Consider the following 23,204-nt stretch of genomic DNA (forward strand, 5'->3'; position numbering starts at 1 on the left):
ATCTTAAATTGATTGCTACAAGCAAAAAGGTATTTTTTTTAATAAACAGGTAAAATTGTTTTCCTACGTTTTCTACTCTCAAGTAGAAAGTGGACTTTAGGTTTACTTTCACTTCCCTTATTTTGTCTTTTAATCCTCACATTCCAATTGCATGAAATAAAAATCTTAAAAAGAAAAATAGAAAAAACATTCTCCACCAAAAAGCAGGGAAGAAATAGAACAAAAAATATTTTTTTATAACTTTTTTTTTTTTGTTATTACATTTAAACCCCAGCAAGGCACATTGCCACTTTGATGTACGGAGCTTCTATCAGGGACCTAAGCTACAGGGGTACTATATAGGGAGTTGGGCAGCAAGATGTTACACTTGAACTTCTGCATGTCAGTACAGTTGGGGAAGCAGGGACCCAGAAGGGAATTCCAAAGTCTTGCAGTTCTGGGGAAAAAACTACTGGAGTAGAAAGCTCCCTTACATCTATGGATCTCTACTGTGTAGGGGTGGGATTTAGCTGCTTGTCGGAGGTATTTACGTCGAGGAGATACAAGTGCTTGCAGTTCGTCGAAGCATTCACCATTAAATTACTTGTAGAACAGGCAGACGTATGCAACATTTTGTCACTGCGACAGAGGCTGAAACTTGGATGACGGTTCAGGACCTACCAGGTTGGCGACTCTCTTTTGAACCTTGTCTAGGAACGAGAGACTAGTAGCAGATGCACCAGCCCAAATATGACAACAATACTCCATACATGGGCGAATGGTGGCCTTATAGAGGTACAGTATACTTTCGGGTATTAGTAGCTTTCTAGCATGGTAGAGAGAACCTACCTTCTTCGCAGCGGTCCTGGCAATGCTCTCCATGTAATTGTTGTGAACGTTAGGTCGAGGAGTTTAAAAGAAGTACTTTCAGATTGCTATTGGTTGTAGAGAAGGTTCCTTGTAATTATTGAAAGAAACAAGTCTTGCAACATTGAATGTGACCATCCATTTTTGTCCCCATTCTACTACAGATTGGAGGTCATCTTCTAGTGTTTCTGCCATTTCCTTAGATATGTGTTCATTTGTTTTCCTGTCGTGCCTGTTAGCGTGGTGTCATCAGCATATATACTCATCTCAGAAACAATTTAATCAGGTCATTTATGAATATTAGGAATAATAAAGGTCCAAGGATAGATCCCTGAGGCACTCCCACATACCTTCATGCCATACCTTGTCAAAAGCCTTAGTTTATCTAGAGCTACTGCTCTACTCTCCCCTGCTTTGTCCAGTGAATGGTATATACTTTAGAGATTACAGTTAGGATATCTGCTGAGAAACATGCTTGCCTAAATTCATATTGTTGGTCGGTCAGAAGCTTGGTTAATTATGGACTCAAATATTTTAGCAAAAAGTGGGAGGAGGCTAAAGGAGCGATAATTTAATGAGTCAGTTCTTTCACCAGAATTCTTGAAAACTGGTACCACAGAAGCAGGTTTCCAGCAGTCAGGAAAGCAAGATTCATTAAGGCATTTGTTGTAAAGTTTGGAGAGTACTGGAGCTACTTCAACAGAGCATTTTTTTAATAGTACAGCTGGGATGAGATCAGGTCCACATGCTTTTGAAGTGTCAAGATTTTTTAATATAGCATGCACCTGAGAAGGAGTAATTTTCAGATCATCTAGTGTGACGTCTGACTGCAAAGGAAAGTAAGGGAGAGGGTGGTTAACAGGGTCCAGTGTGGAGTTGGTGGCAAACCGACTGTCAAGTATGTTAACCTTCTCAGTTGCTGTACGAACAACCTCATTATTGTTGGATAGTGGGGGAATTGTTGATTGCCCATTATTTACTACACTGTTGTAGATTTTCCAGAAATCACGGGTTCCTAATTTCTGTGCTTTGATGCGTTTTTTGGTGATTTCAGTAAATTCTCTCTTAGCTGTTGCAATTTCTTTCTTACAGTTACTCCTAGCTTCTATATACTTCTGTCTGTTTAAACTGGACTTATGTCGGTTAATAGCAGCTGCACAAGCAGAAGTAAACCATTGGGAAGAGTGGAGCTTGCTATAAAATTTCCGCGTAGGAACATGTGCTTCAATTGCCATTTTGAATCATTTAGTTGTCTCAATTGTGCACTGTTCAGCAGGAAGAGAAAAGATATTTTCTCATGGGGCATTTCTGATGAGATCCCTGATGGCTTTCTAGTCAGCCTTTTTATAATATCTCGTTGTTTTGAGCAATGGCTCTTCAGTTTTGGCTCTAGAGTTTAGGGAGATTTCAACCATTATCACTGCATGATCAGCGTTCCCAAGTGGGCTGTGGGCATTCGTTATACAATTATTGGGAACTGTGGTTAGAAACAGATCTAGAAGTGATGCGTGTTGTTCTTGCTGGTCTGGGAAACGTGTCAGAAATGTAACCATCTGTGATAGGGAATGAAATATAGAGAAGCTATGTGTTGTGCTACTAGCTGCGTCTGTCAGTAGAGAATCCAAGTCAGTTGCTGTGGTGGACATTGAAGTCGCCAAATACATGCACGTGTATTAAATATAAGTTTTAGTAAATAAGTCTAAATAATAAAAGATTATATTAATATATATATATCATTAGTATTTATAGTTGCCATTCTTTTTATAGCAATTGCTCCAGACAAGGTATGAGCTATTTAATGCAAGAAACAAAAAAAAATATACTACTTCAATATCAAAAACTAGCCAACGATCAATGTTAGATGGATAGATTCTGACCCAGAAAACAGCAATTCTTCCCCCTTTGTCAGAAACATTGTCCATGGACTATGAGGACTGAAAATCCACAATGCTTTTTTAAAAAAAGCGCTGTGGATGCATTTTTGGCAGCCCATAATTTTATCCCTCAGTCCTCATTTTCAACAAATGAGTGATGTTTCTGACAAAGGGAGAAGAAAACACTGTATACTTGGTTGGTAGTTTTGTACAAGTGGTAGCTAGAGACTGCTAAATTCTCTTTCTATTTTATTCTTGTTGCTATGTCACTAATAAGGGTGCTGGAGGTAAATGCTTTCTTGAATTGACATTATCCCGAACCTTGGTGTAACTCCCAAGGAAGCTTCCCTTTCAGCAGGTGCAAAATACTGGGGCTGCTGCATTGCCCTTTGATGAATGGATTCTGGACCATGAAGTAAATTCCCATATTAGTGGGAACTGCTATGGCTTTTCCTTTTCATTAATCTACAAAAGTCTTCCTTCTTTACTCATTCGTTTGCCTATTTTCTCTCTCTCTCTCTCTCTCTCTCTCTCGCTTCCCCTCTACCCTGCTCTAAATAACTCCACAACTTTACTATAATAAGTTCCAAGAAACAAATCAAGATACCTCCACTACAAGGTCTCCTTCTCTAACATCAGGAGTTTATGTTCCAATCTTCCAGACGTTGAAATACAATTACAGGAGACCAAACCTGACCTGTTGTTCTTATGTGAAACTGAAATCAACTCAACTGCTTCCTTATCCAATTTCTCTATCAAAGGCTATTCAAACTTCACATCCAAAGCAGACCCTCAAAATCAACATAGAATATGCGCCTACATTAAGGATACTTTCCCCTGTATCAGGGACATTTCCAAATAAAACCCCAAACATGCTTTGAGTAGCACTTACTCACAGCACAGCATTTATATTTACCCTCTACCATCTTAACAATGATGGAATATTTATGTTTGAGTGTTTTGCTAAGCAAATTGATCATACACTACCTGCTCATCCCTCAACCAATATTCATGTTAACAAAGATTTCAATGTATCTGTTCAATCAATGTATAAAGGAGAAATGCTTCCCAACACTTTGGAAAACCTCATTAATTTGCCCAGTATTTAAAATACTGGTAATCGGTCTTCTACTTCTCAGTATAGACTAATTAGTCGTTTGTGTGTCATAAGTTGCTTGAGTCCATGTTAAATAGAGAAATTGTCAAGTAACTCAGTAAAAACAGCCTACTCAGTGACAAGCAATATGCTAGCGAGATCTACAGCTGATGTACTGACTGTAACTTCAGTGAATCTATCAATAAGGATTTCCTCTCAAAAGCAATAGCTCTTGACATAGCAAAGGCATTTGATAGGGCTTTGCATAAAGGTCTACTTCACAAGATTTCCAGTTATGTAATACCTGGAAATGTTTTCTCAACCAATGAATTCTTTCTCTCCAATAGGTTTTACAAATAGTCTGTAGCGGAATTGGCAATAACCAAAATGGGTGGAAATAAAGAGCTTACCTTGGATACGTCTGTTGTTGTGTTGCGAGTCGAGCAAACGACAGTTCCAAGATGACGCCCATGGGTTTTTATTGGTGTTGACCCCATGCAATTCTCGCAGAATCACATGTGCTCTCACGCGATTATGCAAATATATAATGGCAGGACGCTGGGAAGCAGTCAGTGAGTGTTTTGCAGATAGTGCATAGGTGGCTCTGGCGGTTGGATTGTTCTTTGTGACGAACTACGAATCTGCGAGAAGAGAGTTTTCTTCTGCTTTTTTTTTGTTTTTCTGCCTCCTTCTTTCTCTACGGTCATTACAACCAAGAAATCCCTCTCTTCTAGAGGTGGGCGGTGCAGGGCAAAACTGACTATTTCCTATCTTTGTTCCTTATTTTTGCTACTACATTTTGCTACATAGTCATCGATGGGCAGAAGTCTGAAGCTCAAAATATCAATGCAAGTCCAATAAAAACATGTTCTTGTTGAGCCGTCCTCTTAAATAACCAAATTATATTCAATTTCCACCATTAACAATCACTACGCTGTTGTCTGCCAAAAATAAACCCAAGCTTATACTTTCTACTCTCCTTATCTGGTATTACCTGTCAACATCTCATCATTCAATCAAATTTATCATTTACAAAATGATACAACTACAAAAAAAAAAATTGATCTACAAACCATTGATTTAAAAAAGATTTACAATGGAAATAAATATTTGGAAATTAATTTTTTTTTTTTTTTTACAAAGGGGTTACCACTTATCAAGGCTCCAAGACCACTCGAGGATAAGTATCAATGCGTGTATGGTGAGACAATATCGTGATGATCCTTAATGGTGGAAATTAGTAAGATTTGATTATTTAAGAGGGTGGCTTAATAAAAACTTGTATAGATTGGACTTAAAAAGCTAGTAAGCAGCTCTGCAATATTGTGTTTCACAGATAAGCAGTTCTAGGAAAGAAACTTTGTTCATGGAATTAAGAATTTTAAACAGAAACATTTACCAAAATGAATGGGCTGATATGCCGTAAGACAAAACGAACAAAAGCAAACCATTCAATCTGCACATTTAAGAATGAAAATGATATTTCAAGCTTAAGCGTGATGGATTAACAGATGGATCTGTTAGTATGATGCAGAAATGAGAACATAAAAATATTAAATAAACAAACAGACATCTTTAATTTAAAAGACAAAGAACCACAACTGTGCTACAGAACAAGATAGCACACGTTTCAATAGGACAAACAAACAAACGGAGACAGGTTGAGACATCGCACAAGTAAAATAAATTTTAAAATTTAACTTACATTGAAACCTATGACTCCAGGCATTCCAGTTGGTTGGCTGCTATATGGCAAACTGGATGAATTGTCATAACCCGAAAATTGATACTGTGTCTACAAAAAACAAATATATATTTATTAGTAACTGTGTGAACATGAAGTTCAGTTTAGACACAGCTGCTATACTAAGGATATTTAGCACTTTTATTAATACCCCCACAACAATTTCAAAAATATATACATGGAATCGCCCCCAAAAAGAAGAAGTATATGACAATCTCCCCCTAGATATCTCGGTAGAAGGGATACAAAGAAAAGTACTTTTTATTGCCCATGTGCTGGACCCCCCCCCCACTCAACCTAAAAAAAAATAAATCAATCAATCAAAGCAACTTTTCTTTCAATCAAAATAGCAACGAGTACTCGTGCGACCACAAATAAAAAAAATAAGAAATTAACCGTGCCCACAGGATTACGATTGCTTATAACGTCATGATGTTAAAAATGAGGTTTATAAACATAGTTTTAGTGAATTACTCATGTATGACTTGCCAAAACTGGCCGCCCTTCCAAAAGGTTGTCCAGTTAACCACCACAGAATTAATCTTTTTTCTAATTTTCACATTATGTGTCCGAAGGATTGTTCTTTCAGATGGTACCAATTTCGACCCGCTCAGATGTGGTGGACAAAAGTGTTAGTAGACATACAAACACACACACACACACTAAAACACAGACATCTTTCCTTTATATAGTAGATTAGCATGGATACCCGGCGTTGCCCAGGTGGACATTAAGTTCAGTTTAGAAACACCTGCTATACTAAGGATATTGAGCAACCCCCACAAAAGAATGGAAGAAGTAGGTGACAACTTCTTCACCAGCCATATAATAATAAATGAATCAAAACAACTTTTCTTTCAATCAAAATAGCAGTGAGTGCACGTGCAGCTGCAAAAGACAAAATTAGCCAAAGTAGGCAGGCTGGAACTTGAAACAAGGGAAAAGCGTTAATGGCAAATGCTTTTGCCCATTGAACCACAACGACTTATGACATCATGACCCTTCAAAATAACGTTTATAAGCATAGTTTTAGTTTGATACATGTACATGACTTGCAAAAATGACGTTGTGAAAAGTGACCCCACTTGCAAGAAATGGTCCAGTTAACCACCACAGAATTAATCATTTTTTTTAATTTTCAGATATTATGTGTCTGAGGGATTGCTCTTTCAGCTGGTACCGGTTTTGACCTGGTTTGATACGGCAGACAAAAGTTTTTAGCAGACATATCAACACACACACAAACAGACATGTGAGATTTATATATTAGATAGACCAGCATGGATACCTGGCATTGCCCGGGTGGACATGAATTTTGGTTTGAACACAGCTGTCAAAAAATGTGATTTACGTAATCCTTGAAATAAGAAAGATGTTTTATTTTAATTTAATTAAACGCTGATAAAAAAAATGCCAAAAGCCCTATTTAAATGTAAAAGAAAAAAAAATGTAAATGACAGAAAGTTTGTTTGTTTTTTGTTTATCATCATTGGATTAGAATTTTTGTTTCTTTTAAATAAAAACTTAACCTTCGGTTTACCCGTGATGAAAAAAAAAATCGAAATAAGGAAATTGTTTTTTGGTTTAATATAATTATCTGCCGAAATTATAAAAATGTTTTGTTTGGATCAAAAAAAAAAAAAAAAAAAAGAAAGAAAAACAGACCACCCTTACATGTATGCGAACGTCAAAACTAAGGTTTATGAGGCAACCTTCTAATCCAATGGCCCACAACGCTGATTGCAAAATAACGTTCAAAATTCTTTTATTTAAACCAATTCAAAAAATAATGTTTGATGTATGCGCAGTTTTTTAAGTTGTTTAGAAAGAGATAATTTTATTGACCCTCCATTCGTTTAAAACTTTATTTCTATATGAAATAATTGATCATTTTTTTCTAATTTTCACATATTATGTGGGCAAGGAATTATTCTTTCAAATTGTACCGGTTTTGACCCGGTCTGATGCAGCCAACGAAAACTTTTAGCACACACGCATGCACAGACGTTTAAGATTTCTATCATAGAAGAAGAAGAGAAGACGATTCTACCATTTTTCCTGATTCTGATAAAATTACCAATTCCGATTATTTTAAAATCTCTAAATATTTAGCTATAGAAACATTGTTTTTACTTTTTTATTTTACGATTATTGTAAAAAATAAAAAATAAAAAACAGCAATATGTGCATATTTTTTCACAAACGTTAAAAATACACTTGTAGAGTTGGATCTATAAATTTTCATTCTACTGGTAGCATCAATTAATATTTATTATTTTATCATTAGCACCAGCAATGGTGAATTAAGTTTTGAAAAAAAAAAAAAAAAAAAAAAAATTTTATAAGACTCATTTTTGGCATCAGAAAACAGGCAAAAAATTTTTCTGATTCCGATACCTCAAAAGTTCTGTAATCATCGAAATACTAATATTTATAGAGTATTTCAGACTAGTGTACACCCTATATCAAAAATGACATAACCGATCATTATGAATTCTGCAAAGCAGTTGCTAGCCTTCAGGGTCTAAATGTGAGCTATATTTAAAATAATTTAGTTTGGTGAAGTCTTCATGAAAATTCAGATGCCTCTAATTTTGTAAAATTTTAGCAATAGATATAAAACAAATTAATAAATATTGTTCAAATCTCAGTTTCTCATGTGTATATTTTAAAGCATTTTTAAGGAGCATAATGTTTTTTCTCTTTTTCACCTTCAAACAATGCATATTGCCACTTGGAATGTAAGGTGCTATTATTTGGAACCGTGTTTATCAGGGGAATCCAAAGAGTTGAGCAACAAGATGTCTGTTCACATTACATTTAAACTTCTGCAGGTTAGTACAGCCAGAGAAGCAAGAAACAGGGAGGAAATTCCAAAGTGTAATCGTCTGAGAGAAAATATGACCACAACCCCCTTATTTGAAAATTCAATTATATCACATTTGATTCATAGTTTTTAAATACCAAAAAGGAAAGTATCCTTGAATTTCAATTTCTTCTTAAGACCCCTTGAATTTAAGTTTTAAGCATTTTTTATAATCAAAAGAATGAAATGGATTTTTGATGAACTTTAACTGCCACCAACATCAAAATGACTCATTTTGTAGCAGTGAAAGTTGAAAATGTTCAAAAAAAAAAAAAAAAAAAAAAAAAAAAAATGGCTAACTCTCAAATTATATTAACAATTTTCCAAAACATGACGATGCCAACTCTGACTCTCAAATTGTAATTAAAAATTCTCCAAAATACGAATTTCATTAATTGAGAAACCTGACACTAACAATGCTAACTCAATTAATTCATTTCACTGAACACTTAACAACTTAACTAGTTATGACTGTCACTGGGAGGAAAGTTTCTACTTTTTTATATCAAGAAGAGTTCACCCATGCCAAACAATGCTCATTTGCATAGGTGAAATCTTGTCAACCCTAAAAACAAGATTCTATTGTGTAAGCAGAACACTCTGGTTTCAATCCTGATGAGCAACACATAGTGCAACTCTCACTCTTTTTCCACATGAACCCACAGCATGGCTGCTACATGGGAATCTAGATTAAATGCCCATATGGACATCATTTATCATCATGTTCAGTTCAGTGGCCATTTTACATGTTGGCATGTGTAAGATGGCTTTTAGAAATTGACTTCCAAATTAATCTATTTCTGCCCAGGTCTTTATTCTTCTCTAAAGTCCTTCTTTATGCTCTCTATATTTTTACCCAAGAACTTGTATTCAAGCGCTCGACTGAACTCCAATCTATAATACCCTTGCTAAACTTTTACAAAAAACACTCAACTAGCTACAACCGCTATATACGATTTCACCCCACCTCTTTAACCATGCCTAAATCTAAACGCAGATTCCATGAACAAAGTTCTTTCTCAGAACTGCCTGCCTGTGGAACATTGTTCCGCTGGCCTGCTTCCCAGTTGAATACAACGTGGTAGCCTTCAAATTTAATGTAAACAAGTTCTTGTTGAGCTGTCACCATAAATAATCAAATTCTACCCAATTTACACCATTAACGATTAGTACAATAACACCTTACATTCATTAACCCTTATCCTTGAATGGCCTTCGGGTCTTGATAAGTGGTAACTTCCAAATAAAAAAAAGCCATACCATCAAAATCGCCTGCTCTGTACACATATCTATACTATTCAAATTCAATCTTCCTCTGAGGTCATGAAATCTAAATCTGTCTTTAAAACTCACATTACACATCTATTGCATCATTCTCATATCATTTCTTGACATGCAACGCATGTCCTCAACCTTCACTTTCATACATCACACAGCATAGACATGCGTTAGACTCTTCCCGTGGTTCTGTCCAAAGGGAAATAAATTTTTCTACATTATTCAATTAAAACTCTGAATGGTACATATGAATAAAACTTTGCACAAAACTAAGCAAAACAATTATTAATAAGAGGTCGTCTCCAAATTATAGGTCTTGTAGAAATGCAGAAAATCAGTTAATAATAAATAAATGTGCCTCGATAAATAAAATCGCTCACACAAACAAAAATAAAAAACAAAAATTGAAACACACTGCTGATACCTTACGCCATCTGTCACCTAAGAGAGAATGGATGAAAGACAAATATAAATAGGAGACAAAAGTAAAACGTGAGGGCAATGTCAACATATATTCACTAGATAAGCTAAAAATTGAAAAAGCAGAAATAAAAAAAGGATGAACATTTAGACTACAAGTGTTAAAGAAAATCTGACATAGCTAATTTCAAAGAAATAAAATCGTCTACCTAACCTTAAGATTAAACTCCTTTTCTTTAACAACTACAAAAAAAAACCTCAACCATGATATTATCTGAGAGCCCATCTTTCAAACTCCTCAGCCTAACATTCAAAGGCAACATGAATTGGAACAAATACACTGAGGACATTGTCAAGGCTGCTGCAAAGAGAGTGCGCTCACTCTACCATGCTAGAAAATTACTCACACCAGAGAGCATCTTTACAAAGCCTCAGTTCACCCATGCATGTAGTATTATTGCCACATCTGGGCTGGTGCATCTTCCACTCCTTAGACAGGATCCAAAAAAGAATGAAGGGATGGGATTTTGCTGCTTTTCAGGTTAGTTAGGAGTATGTAAGTGATATGAGCACATTCCATTAAAGTACTTGTAAAACAGAAACAGGTATGCAACATTGTGGCAATGGGACAGAGGTTGGGGCTTGGCTGACAGAGTGGAATCTATTAGGTTTGAGATTCTTTTGGACCTTGTCTAAGAGTGAGAGACTAGTGGTAGAGGCACCATTACCAGTTCAGATGCAACAACAACACTCGATGCATGGGCAAATTGTGGCTTTGTAAAGATATAGGATACTCTCTGGTGTGAGTAATCTTCTAGCACGGTAGAGGGAACCTACTTTCTTTGCAGTAGAATTGTTAACAATACATATCCACTGAACCATAGCATTTTTATTTATATCTAGTTTCAATTTGTCCCTAATCCTAGAGACTCAACACTACAATGCAACAACAGATTAAGCAGATAATTAAACATCTTGCCTCTTTATCTTTTTTTTTAATCAAAATCGCTCCAGACAAGGCATGAAGGCACTTGATATGAAGAGTTAAGAACAAAAGATGATAATTAAAGAGAGGAGATGCCTATTGACCTTAGTCTTGAAAAAACCAAGTGCTAGATGATGGCCCTTTGGCTATGATCACAGCATAATATCTGTGTTATGTTGTGGCAGGTAGTACCAAGGGTCAGAACAATTATTATGATTGATTGTTAGATTATTTAGGTTAAAAAGATATTCAGAAAAATGTTTTAAAAGAAAAGAATGTTAGTTAAAATATTTATGTTAAATATTTAGCCGGAGATTTTTGGCTCAAGGAAAAGTTTTTTGAATAGAGGAAAAGCATAAACAAAGCTAGTTTGGAATTTAGTTGAGTAAACAATGATGTGGCTGACGTGACCAACAAGACTGTCCACTCTGGCTGGCGTAAGAGACACATTAGCCAGAAGAAATTAGAATTAGGAGTTAGTCTGTAATGGGAAATCAAAGAGATGAGTTGTGAGTTAGCTAGCTACTGGGTTAGTTAGTGGGGAGAAGTTGTCTCTGTGGTCCGATCGCAGCATCTACAGATCAACTAAAAAAGTGTAAGAAGATTAAGAGCTGCAAACTCCAAAACGTGGAACATTTGGAAATAAAGATCTGGAAATGATAACTCAGCGTTTTGGATGTTCCATTCGGAAGAAGATGCCTTCATTTTCAGGTGCCAAAGGAAAAGGAGATAATGAATAAGGTATGAGACCATGCTGAGTGTCAAGCAGACAAGGGTGTTATTTGTCATTGTTAAAGACTGTCCATTTATTGTCTTGTTTGTTATTGTTGTGAATATGTGATAACACCCGCATACACATAGAAAGACTATTAAATATACACGTACAGACACCTCATATACAAAAAAAAGTAACTGTTCTATAATTCTAACCATTATACGATACACAAGCATCGATTACAGAAACACGTATGTCTTATATACAGCTAGACATACATAGAGACAGTTATATAAACTCAAAATACAACAGAAGGCTTTAGGTAGGAAGAAAACAGTCAGCAGGATTAGAGTTCCACAAGTTTGCAATTCTTAGAAGCTTTTAGAATAGGAAGCTATGTTACAATGAATTATACAAAACAGTTATTTGATGAAGATTACTAGTGTAATTCTGTTGCTTGAGCAGAGCCCAAGTTCTCTTGGTGTAGTTAGTCCCGAGAGATTCAGCACCCCCCAGGCCAAGCTAATTCCCATAATACCTAAGGGCTCTGATTACATTAGCAATATACTAACTAGTAAATATCAGGGTTGGTATTTGTGAGTATTTGACTGGATAACCATGCGAAAATGATAAATAATAATTATTTGGTTAAAGATATTTCTGGACAATAGAGGAGATGTTAATTTACTTTGGGATTTCGATTTATGTGTTTGGGGGTTGCATAATAGAATTGAACGCACCGACCAGCAAGAATGACAATAATTGTTTATGAAGGAATTATTTCTGCATTTTGCTTTGAGATTTCAATTGAAAGAATTATTTCTAAATTATTTATTAGACTTGTCTCAGCACAAAAGAGGGAATATCATTTTGATTGATGATAAAAAGAAAATGTCAACTCAAGAGAGGTGAACATTTACCCGCAGGTATGAGAGCATATTTGGCCTTGGAAAGACATTAATTCAGTCTAGTTGATATTAACGATTGACCAATCAGCTACTGCATGGATTGATGTGACATTCTTTTATTGGTCAGTGAAGTGGGGGGGGGTCGCACCTCTGCCAGACTGCAGAGCTTTTTTTCAGTAGTTAGCTCTGCTAGGTCAGAGAGAGAGAGAGAGAGAGAGAGAGAGAGAGAGAGAGAGAGAGAGAGTTAGTTAGTATAGCCGAGTTCCACGCATTTCCATCAGGAATTGCGCTTGTTAAATGCTCGAGGGGGGGGCAGAACCAGAATTGGGCTTGTTAAAATGCTCGATGGGTAGAGTCAGAATTGCACTTATTAAAATGCTCAAGAAGGGGCAGAGTCGGAATCGCACAATGCTCAAGGGGCAGAGTCGGAATCAAATTCATTAAAATGCTTGGGGGCAGAGTCGGAATCATACTCGTTAAAATGCTCAGGGGCAGAGTCAGAGTTGTAAAAATGCAAGAAGTCTAGTCAAAGTTTTTAATCTCCAAAGAATTAACAGTCTGTGTATTGAAAGACTTTAAAATAAGGAGTTAGAATTAAAATTTTTGGAATTCTAGGAGTAGGAGTCAATATTCTTTACCTTCCAACTCCACAACCTTGCTAATAACTAAAAAAAAAAAAAAATGCCTATCAGATAAAAGAAACTTTTTCATATTATAAATAAACTAATCTGGAAAAAAACTAGTTTATTTATTTTTATGAGGCGAGATAAAAAAATACAGAAGATTGTAATAATAGTGGGATGTCTAAAATTAGTTTTTGTGCAAACAAAGAATCTCTTTGCTTTTTAAAACTTCACTCTAAAGTCTGATTCTCTGATTCTTAACTAAGTATTTGAGCAGATTCTTAAACTTCGACGATGTGACCTCGTAAACAACTACTACATGATAGCATGTGCAAAACAACAAAAAACAACAAAAATAAAATGAGAAAGAACTTTTTTATAACATCTTCAGGAAGTTTGAATTACCATAACAAAACAGTTTTGCTTTGGAATGATGTCATAGATCTAAGATTTGTGTTCTGTTTAAAAACATGAATCCAAATATAAGCAATAATAAAAAAAAATAAATAAATAAAAAAAATTTATCAATAGTATTTGTGTAACAGAACGCAGATGCGCATATGGTGGCTGTATGGAAATGCTGAGCTGTGTTCGAAGTGACGTCACAGTAGGGAAAAAGAAAAAACTATAAAACGAACATGTGCACAGACTGACGATGACGTTTAAAATGATGCGTGACAGGAGGATGAGGAATAAAGGTCTTTCTTAAAACCTAAATCAGTGAGTTGAACTTCTTTTCTATTCTTTGTTTCTTTTGCGATTGAGTTTACAACTTGTTAGGTCCCGAGAGTCTACATGCCCAGACGTGTGCAATGTTACATAAAAAAATATTTTAATAGCCTTAAATAATTTATTTTGCTTGAACTTCATATTAGCATTAAAAACAATTTAACTTTTAAACATATTTAAAACATAATCGTGTTGGACTATGAGATTAATGTTAGAGAAGGTTCTTATGATGAAAAAATGAATTTTGGAGGATATGTAGAATGGTGATCTTTTAAAGCAATGCATTTCAGGTGAAAAAATTATTACATAATTACAAATCATGGCGAAATTAGTATAAATGACAAAAATTACAAAAAAATGATCCGGTAGAAAAATAATTACAAGTAAAAATAGAATTTATCGAATTGTCAAGTTTTAATCTAGAACAGTTGTGTGACCAATTAAGTATTTTTTTTCTTTTCTTATTACATTTTCACCCCAAACAAGGCACGTTGCCACTTTGATGTAGGGAGTTACTATCAGGAACATAAGTTACAGGGGTACTATGTAGGGAGTTGGGCAGCAAGATGTCGGTTCACATTACACTTGAACTTCTGCATGTCAGTACAGCTGGGGAAGCAGGGACCTTGAAGGGAATTACAAAGTCTAGCTGTTCTGGGGAAGAAACTACTGGAGTAGAAGGCTCTCTTACATCTAGGGATCTCTACTGTGAAGGGGTGGGATTTAGCTGCTTGTCGGGTTTGTCGGGGGTATTTATGTCGAGGGGGTACAAGTAATTGCAGTTTGTCAGAGCAAGCACCATTAAAGTACTTGTAGAACAGGCAGAGGGATGCAACATTTCGATGGGACAGATGACAGTTCAGGACCTATCAGATTGGCGACTCTCTTTTGAACCTTGTCTAGGAGTGAGGGACTAGTAGCAGATACACCAACCCAAATATGACAACAATACTCCATACATGGGCGAATGGTGACCTTATAAAGGTACAGGATACTTTCGGGCGTTAGTAGCTTTCTGGCACGGTAGAGAGAACCTACCTTCTTCGCAGCAGTCCTGGCAATACTCTCAATGAAATTGTTCCAACTCATGTTTCCAGTGAACGTTAGGCCAAGGAGTTTAAAAGATTAACTTACAGATAAAGAGTCATTGGCCATTGCTATTCGTGGTAGAGAAGATTTCTTGTAATTATTGAAGGAAACAAATTTAGTCTTGGCAGCATTGAATGTGACCATCCATTTTTGTCTCCATTCCATTACAGATCGGAGGTCATTCTCTAGTGTTTCTGCCATTTCTTTAGATATGTGTTCGTTTGTTTTCCTGTCGTGTCTGTTATCGAGCGTGGTGTCATCAGCATATATACCCATCTCACAGACAATTTTATCAGGGAGGTCATTTATGAATATTAGGAATAATAGAGATCCAAGGATAGACCCTTGAGGCATTCCCGCATTTATATCATACTAGCGAGGGGTACCCGGCGTTGCCCGGGTGTTTATAGGGGTGTGTGGTGTTAAATAAAAAAGAAGCCGGGGGGGTGGATCGAAGTTGAACCCCTGAGGCGAAGTTTGAAAATAAAATCGGCCAGCCAGAAGTGAAAGATGTTTGAAAGTCGTCGAGCGTTACGACGACGATTACGATGTAAGCATTGTTATAAGCGAAGTAAGAAAAGAAAACGTTTTAATTAAGCGGGGGGGGGGGGGGTAAAACACAAAAAAAAAATAATGTGAAAAATGGCTTAAATTACAGGGTTCAATATTTAAATTTAAAAAATCGAAAAAAAAAAAAAACATCTCACACCACGATTCGAACCCAAAACGTTTAGATAATGAACCAAGGCCTTAACTACCTGTGCTAAAGCGGCGTATATAAAGTTTGTTCAGTTTATCAACTATTTAAAGTAAATCAGGTCACGACGCCATGACGTCATCTGACGCATGCATTGTTGACCCTCCCCCCTGTCGAATCTGTCTAGACATCTCTCTCTCCCACTCTCTCTCTCTCTCTCACTTTGTCTGCCTTACTCTAAAGACTGGAAAATGGCGTCTGGCTGTTTTTATTTTTAAAAAAATCTTCTATCGTTAATATTTTTTGTAAGCGTATTTTTTTTTTTACTTCACATGTTTGGCTTGGCTTTATTTTTCATTTAACTATCGTATCTACCTATTTTGAATGTGGTAATAACTTTGGTAACGTTGCCATAGCGTAGAAGTTCATAGTTTAGCTTTAATTAATTTTTTTTTTTACCGATAACAACATTTTTAAATTGTAAATTCAGACTGCCATTAGAGGTTGCTGACGTCAAGATCACGTGACATGACTCAGCGGGTTTTAAATATAAGTTGACCCAAAATAAACGGCCGCGTGTATACTTTATGTAGAAGAGTTGGCGGCCGTATTTTGGGGGGCAGTTATAAATCGATTTAAAAATATGTAATGTTTAACATTAAAATGTCACTTTTTTGGGCCCCCCCCCCCCTGCAGAAAATCGATCAGTTGATGCACTTCTGATGGTCACTTTGGGCCAATTTTTCGATATTTGTTGTCCGGAAGGTGGGGCTTTCATATGAGACCAAGTTTGTGAATTTTTGTTGTGTCTGTCGAAAGTTTTTAGCAGACACACAAACATAATACATACACACAAACAAACATACACACATTTTCGCTTTTATATACATAGATTGTTTAGATGTACAACCGTCGAGGACAACCTGGATTTTTATCTTATCTAAGAAGGATTTAATTATGTTAAGTATTCTTCCAGTGATACCGTATGATCTGATTTTCCTGAGAAGACCTTTATGCCATACCTTGTCAAAAGCCTTAGATATATCTAGAGCTCCCACTCTACCCTCTCCCGCTTTGTCCAGTGAATGGTATATACATTCAGAGATTACAGTTAGGATGTCTGCTGTGGAACATGTTTGCCTAAATCCATATTGTTGGTCAGTCAGAAGTTTAGCATCTGTAAGGTGATGGACTAGAGCTTGGTTAATTATGGTCTCAAATATTTTGGCAAAAAGTGGGAGGAGGCTAATGGGTTGATAATTTACTAGGTCAGTTCTTTCGCCAGAATTCTTGAAAACTGGTACCGCAGAAGCAGTTTTCCAGCAGGCAGGAAAGCAAGATTCATTAAGGCATTTGTTGTAAAGTTTGAAGAGAACTGGAGCTACTTTGGCAGAGCAGTTTTTTAATAGCACAGCCGGGATGAGATCAGGTCCACATGCTTTTGAAGTGTCAAGATTTCTTATGATAGCATGCACCTGACCAGGAGTGATTTTCAGATCGTCTAGTGTAGCATTTGTCCGTAAAGGAAAGTCAAGGAGGGAGTGGTTAGCAGGGTCCAGTGTGGAGTTGGAGGCAAACTGACTGGCAAGCATGTTAGCCTTCTCAGTTGCTGAGCAAACAACCTTATTATTGTTGGATAGTGGGGGAATTGTTGATTGCCCATTATTTATTACACTGTTGTAAATTTTGTTGCAATATTTTGAGATTAATGGGGTATGATCCCACACAGTCGGAAGATTCTATTTATAAACGATGCTGCTAAGAACTGACGAATCAAATTAATTCACATTCTGCTACCAACCAATCAGAAACCAGAATTGCTTCATAAATATTAAACCTTTTCTGGAGCAATTTCACATGTTCTTTCCCGGGTTTCGACACGGTAAGAATATTTTGTTCTGTGGAACTGTCTACTACAAACAAGTCACCTCCCAGGACTTGTGTGTAACAACGAACCATCTGAAACTGTTCTGAAACTCAAAATGGCTTACACTCCTAGAGGTTATGGGCCCATCATGCGTCTTTATTTCGATGGATCCGAATCAAAATTCGAATTGTGGCAAGTTAAATTTCTGGGATATCTACGAATCCAAAAGCTACACAAAGTACTACAAACACAACCTGAAAACAGAAACGACCCCGACTTCATTGAAAAGAACGCAACTGTCTTTGCGGAATTAATACAGTGCTTAGATGACCGAAGTCTATCACTGGTAATGAGAGAAGCCCTGGACGACGGCTGCAAAGCATTAAACATATTGATAGAGCATTATTTATCGAAAGGAAAACCCAAAATTATTTCTTTGTACACTGAACTGACCTCTCTAAAACGTACGGAAGCCGAAACTATTACTGATTATATTATAAGAGCCGAGACAACTGCAAATTCTTTAAAAATGTCTGGTGAAGTTATAAGTGACAGTCTGTTAATTTCCATGGTCCTTAAGGGATTACCAAGTGATTTCAAGCCATTTACCACCGTGATAACCCAGAAAGAAAAACCCATGACTTTTAGCCAATTCAAGGTAGCACTCAGAAGTTATGAAGAAACTGAAAAATGATCACAGAAAAAAACGAACCCACAAATATCATGAAATTTAAAAATACACACATAAAAACACCAAAATCGAATTATACCCATGCCAGGAATAAAAAACGCAACTTTGCCGAAAGCAGGTTTTTTCCTAAGAAAAGTACAAAAATTATTTGCTATAATTGTGGACGACCTAATCACAAGAGTTTCCAATGTAGATACAGGATTAAAAATGTAGAGAGCTCTGTTAGCGAACATACATTTTTATTTTCGTATACATTTGATGCGTCAACAAGCAATAATAATTTTCTTGTCGATTGTGGGGCCACGGCACATGTGATTACAAAGGAATCTGATTTTATCAATTTTGATCCCAACTTTAAGCCACAAAATCATTTTGTAGAACTAGCTGACGGGAGTCGAGTCAATGATATCGTTTTGAAAAGAGGCAATGCGAAAATCTCGCTAAAGAACAATAAAGGTGAACTGTGTTTCTGTATTCTAGAAAACGCTCTTCTAATCCCAAAATTTAAACAAAATATATTTTCTGTACAAGCTGCCACAAAACAAGGTGCAAATATAAACTTTAGCCCCAATAAATCAAAACTGGTATACCCGAATGGAACTGTATTCGACATTAAAGAAAATGGAAGACTATATTATTTAAATAGCGTAGTCCCATCAAAAACCACCTGCCATGATCTACAGACATGGCATAAAATTCTTGGACACTGCAATATTCCTGATATCAAAAAGTTGCCGACTGTAGTTGATGGAATGCAAATACAAACATCAAAAACCTTCAACTGCGACGTCTGTATGCAGGGGAAAATGACAAACTATCAAAACAAGATACCAGACAAAAAGGCCAAAAAAATCATATCAATGGTGCATTGTGACTAAAACGGTCCCGTAGAACCGATGGCCAGAGAACATTATAGATATGTGTTGAATTTCGTAGATGACCATTCAGGTTTAATAATAGTTTACTTTTTAAAGAACAAATCTGATACCCTGCTAGCAACTAAGAAATATCTGGCTGACATGGTCCCTACGGTGAAATCAAGTGTATTCGCTCTGACAACGGTACGGAATTTACCAATAAAGATTTGGAACTTTTACTAATTAACCATCATATCAGGCATGAAACATCAGCTCCTAGATCGCCACACCAAAACGGGACTGCTGAACGTGCGTGGCGGACACTTTTTGAAATGGCAAGATGCCTACTCATTGAATCAAAACTCCTTAAAAACCCCTGGACGTATGCACTTATGGCGGCAGCCTATATACGCAACAGGTGCTTTAACAAAACACCATCTGAAACTGTTCTGAAACTCAAAATGGCTTACACTCCTAGATGGTGGCCAGTATGGGTTCCTAATTTCTGTGCTTTGATGCGTTTTTTTTATGGTTTCAGTAAATTCTCTCTTAGTTGTCGCTATTTCTTTCTTACAGTTACTTCTGGCTTCTATATGCTTCTGTCTGTTTAAACTGGACTTGGTTAAATCTTTGCGCTATGGCAGCTGCACAAGTAGAAGTAAACCATTGGGGAGAGTGGGGCTTGCTATAAAATTTGCGCATGGGAACATGTGCTTCAAGTATGACAACAAGGGAAATAACCCTTGACTTTAATTGACAAAATAAGGATCCACCATTTTTAAACAGAACATAATTGTGGACGATTTTTTGTTAAAAATTCATCTAGCATATTTACTGGATAATTTTTCCAAATTTTTAGAATTTATACTAATTTCACTATGATATGTCAATGCGTAATAATTAGGGCCAGGACAACAAAATTCTTTTTATTGTTTTGACTTAGGAGTGTGTATCCGTTGATATCTTATATGCTTTTACATAGAGTGATGTGGTTCTTGGTTGATTAAGTGTGTCTAACTCGGTCAGATATATACTCGAGAGTCAAAGCAATAAAAAGAATATTCTGCTGTCATAGCCCTTGTAATAATATTTTAATAATATACATGTGCTTGGTAAAATCCTAAACTATTGAACTTATGAATTATGGAATATATATTCTAGGAAACAGTGAATAATATGAGCACATTTTTGTAAACTTTACTAAATCCTCTTAAAGAAAGAAAAAGACAAACATTAAAATTTAAAACTAATAATATATTGCTTTATTTTACTAATTTCTTTCTAAAAACAAAATTTCTCGCTCTTTCTCTCGATTTTCATCTTTTGTCTTATTTTATTGTGGGAAGATATTTGTGTATATCTGTAGAATTTTAGCTGAGCTCGAGTTTAAAGGAACTTTTCATGCAATAAATACATATAACTTTCATTATCTATATATAAAGTTGTCAGTGTGTGTGTTTGTTCCCTATAGACTCCGCAATGGCTGGGCTGCAAATGTACTTTATGTATCTGGCAGTATTCTTAAATAGGTTTTGTATCAGAATGTCTTTGATAAGTATCAATAATCGAAAAGTTAATACCTTATACAACCTAACATCACAAGTGCATTTGAGAAGTCTGAATGCCAGTGGAACAGTTGTGCTTGGTGCTTTTTTAACTACTGCTGCAGTATGTGGATGAATGTGAGTGGGACACACTCTAAACTCTTCAATATTTTTTAATCTTTCATGTTTTTTTTTTTTGCATTTTTAATGTTTAGGTAAGAAAAATAGGTATGAAGTTGAGAATTGCAATAATTTTTTTTATGGCTATTTTTACCTAAGAGTTGGAATTGAGCACTGTCACCATGATTAAGAAAAAATAATGAGAAAGAGGAGGGGCAGACTGAACTTTTCCCAAAGTAAAGAAATTTCAAAATAATAATAATAATAATGGCAGTGAGGGAGAGGGGGGGGTGTAAAGCTCGTAAATAAATAAAAACAATAATGACTGAGGAGACGGGGGGGGGGGGGGGGCAAACAGAACCAAAATTATAAAAAGTCATTTCAAAACAAAAATTACACATTAGAACAAAGACACTTTTTAATAATTATTATAGTAATTTTTTTTTTAATTTGCAAAACAGAAAACATTGAAAAAATATAGAAAATGTTAATCTTGATATCTTTTTTTTTACAGAGCGAAATTATAAAAATATTGACTTTCAAATTCTTTAAAAAAAACTTACACAATAATGAACTCTCTTAACAACTTTAGTTTTTAATCTAAGGCAAAATGTGCGTGTCTGCATGTATGTCTGCCAAAAACTTTCGACAGACGTGATGAACACTGTCAAAATCTGTATTGTTAGAAAGATCAGACTCTCGGACGACAAATATCCCAAAATTGGCCAAAAACATTAATATATGCTGGTCAACTGAGTCGTTCTTTGCAAGCAGGGATCAGTTTTTGCGTCGATATTTTTGCAAAGTCATCATATGCCTTGCAATGATTAAGCTTATTTTGAATGCACGCGATGTCATAAGTCACAGTGGGCACAGCGGCTAAACTGTTAGCTTTTTTCACTTCCTTTTCGTCTTAGCATTACAGGTTCTGAACCTGGCTACTGCAGCTATTTTTTTTTTTATTTTGCATTCGCTATTTTTCATTTTTTTGAGGGGTTTGGTTAATTTTTTTTTTGTGCTCGCACGGGTACTCGCTGCTATTTTATTTTTAGAGCTCGGTGGCTCAATAACCCAACCTTTATTTTAACAGGGTGGCACACTATTGAGTTTTTTAAATTTTCATTGAACCACCTATCACAAAAAAATAAATATTTTATACTCATAAAGCGTTTTTTGCAGTAAAATAATAAAAAGCAAAGAAGATTATACAAGGAGAATTTTTATTCACATATATCAACATATCCTGCATTCAATATCAAGTACAGAATAATAATGGTGAATGTCAGTGGAACAGTTGTGCTTGGTGCTTTTTTAACTACTGCTGCAGTATGTGGATGAATGTGAGTGGGACACACTCTAAACTCTTCAATATTTTTTTTAAATCTTTCATGTTATTTTCTTTTTTTTTACATTTTTAATGTCTAGGTAAGAAAAATAGGTATGAAGTTGAAAATTGCAATAAATTTTTTATGGCTATTTTTACTTAAGAGTTGGAATTGAGCACTGTCACCATGATTAAGAAATTAAATCTCTTTATTAAGCAAAATAAAACTAACTGGTTTCTGGCTATTATCTCTTCATAGCACAACAACAATCATTCCACAGCACACTAATGTGCCACGACACAGTGACTGGGAACCATTACATTAAAGAATTTTAAAAGAATTAAAATGATTCTACGTCAATTATTTCTGAATTTTTAAAACACTTTTTGCAATTATTCATAGAATTCAACAATACTATTGAACTTTTATAAACTTCAGTACACACATTTTTACACAATGAAACTTGCAATTTATCTTCACCTGTTTGCATATGCCTACAAATGTTTTAATGTTATCTTGCTTATATGAATAAATGTTTCTTATTTATTTTTGTAACTCGGTATTTGGTTATAATTAATTATGGTCGGAGTTATTGAACAGGTTCTTATTTCTTTACCGATCGGTATACCCCGATCCCAACAATTATTAGCAAAAAGAGTTTTAAAAAAATAAGAGTTAAAGGTTACTTTCTAGTTGAAATATAGCCTCATATATTTGAATGTTTTTAACAAATTCTGTATAGGTTCCAGAGTTAGACTAAATAGCTTCCCAAGTTCAAAAAGATGCACCTGAAGAAGGTCAAAAGTTGCATCAACCGAAATGTGTGAACAACCAAGATGAGAACAATAGTCCAAATAATGCAAATTATCAATCCTCATCTCAAAAACGTACAAAAAAAGACTATAGCATTTTATATTACACTAATCCCAT

General features: G+C 35.5%; 1 protein-coding gene across 5 annotated transcripts in view; it reads right to left on the reverse strand.

Annotated features, from left to right (window-relative positions):
• The window catches only part of LOC145293120 (annexin A4-like), a 113,848-nt gene that overhangs the window by 55,035 nt on the left and 35,609 nt on the right, over nt 1-23,204 (reverse strand). For all 5 annotated transcript variants that reach the window (XM_080139513.1, XM_080139511.1, XM_080139510.1 and 2 more), the window contains exon 3: nt 5,522-5,611. In XM_080139513.1, the coding sequence (XP_079995639.1) occupies nt 5,522-5,611 (90 nt within the window). The remainder of the gene's footprint in view (nt 1-5,521; nt 5,612-23,204) is intronic.

Source organism: Euprymna scolopes, chromosome 14 (assembly GCF_053919585.1).
Source record: "Euprymna scolopes isolate OS-2025 chromosome 14, ASM5391958v1, whole genome shotgun sequence".
NCBI lineage: Eukaryota > Metazoa > Mollusca > Cephalopoda > Sepiida > Sepiolidae > Euprymna > Euprymna scolopes.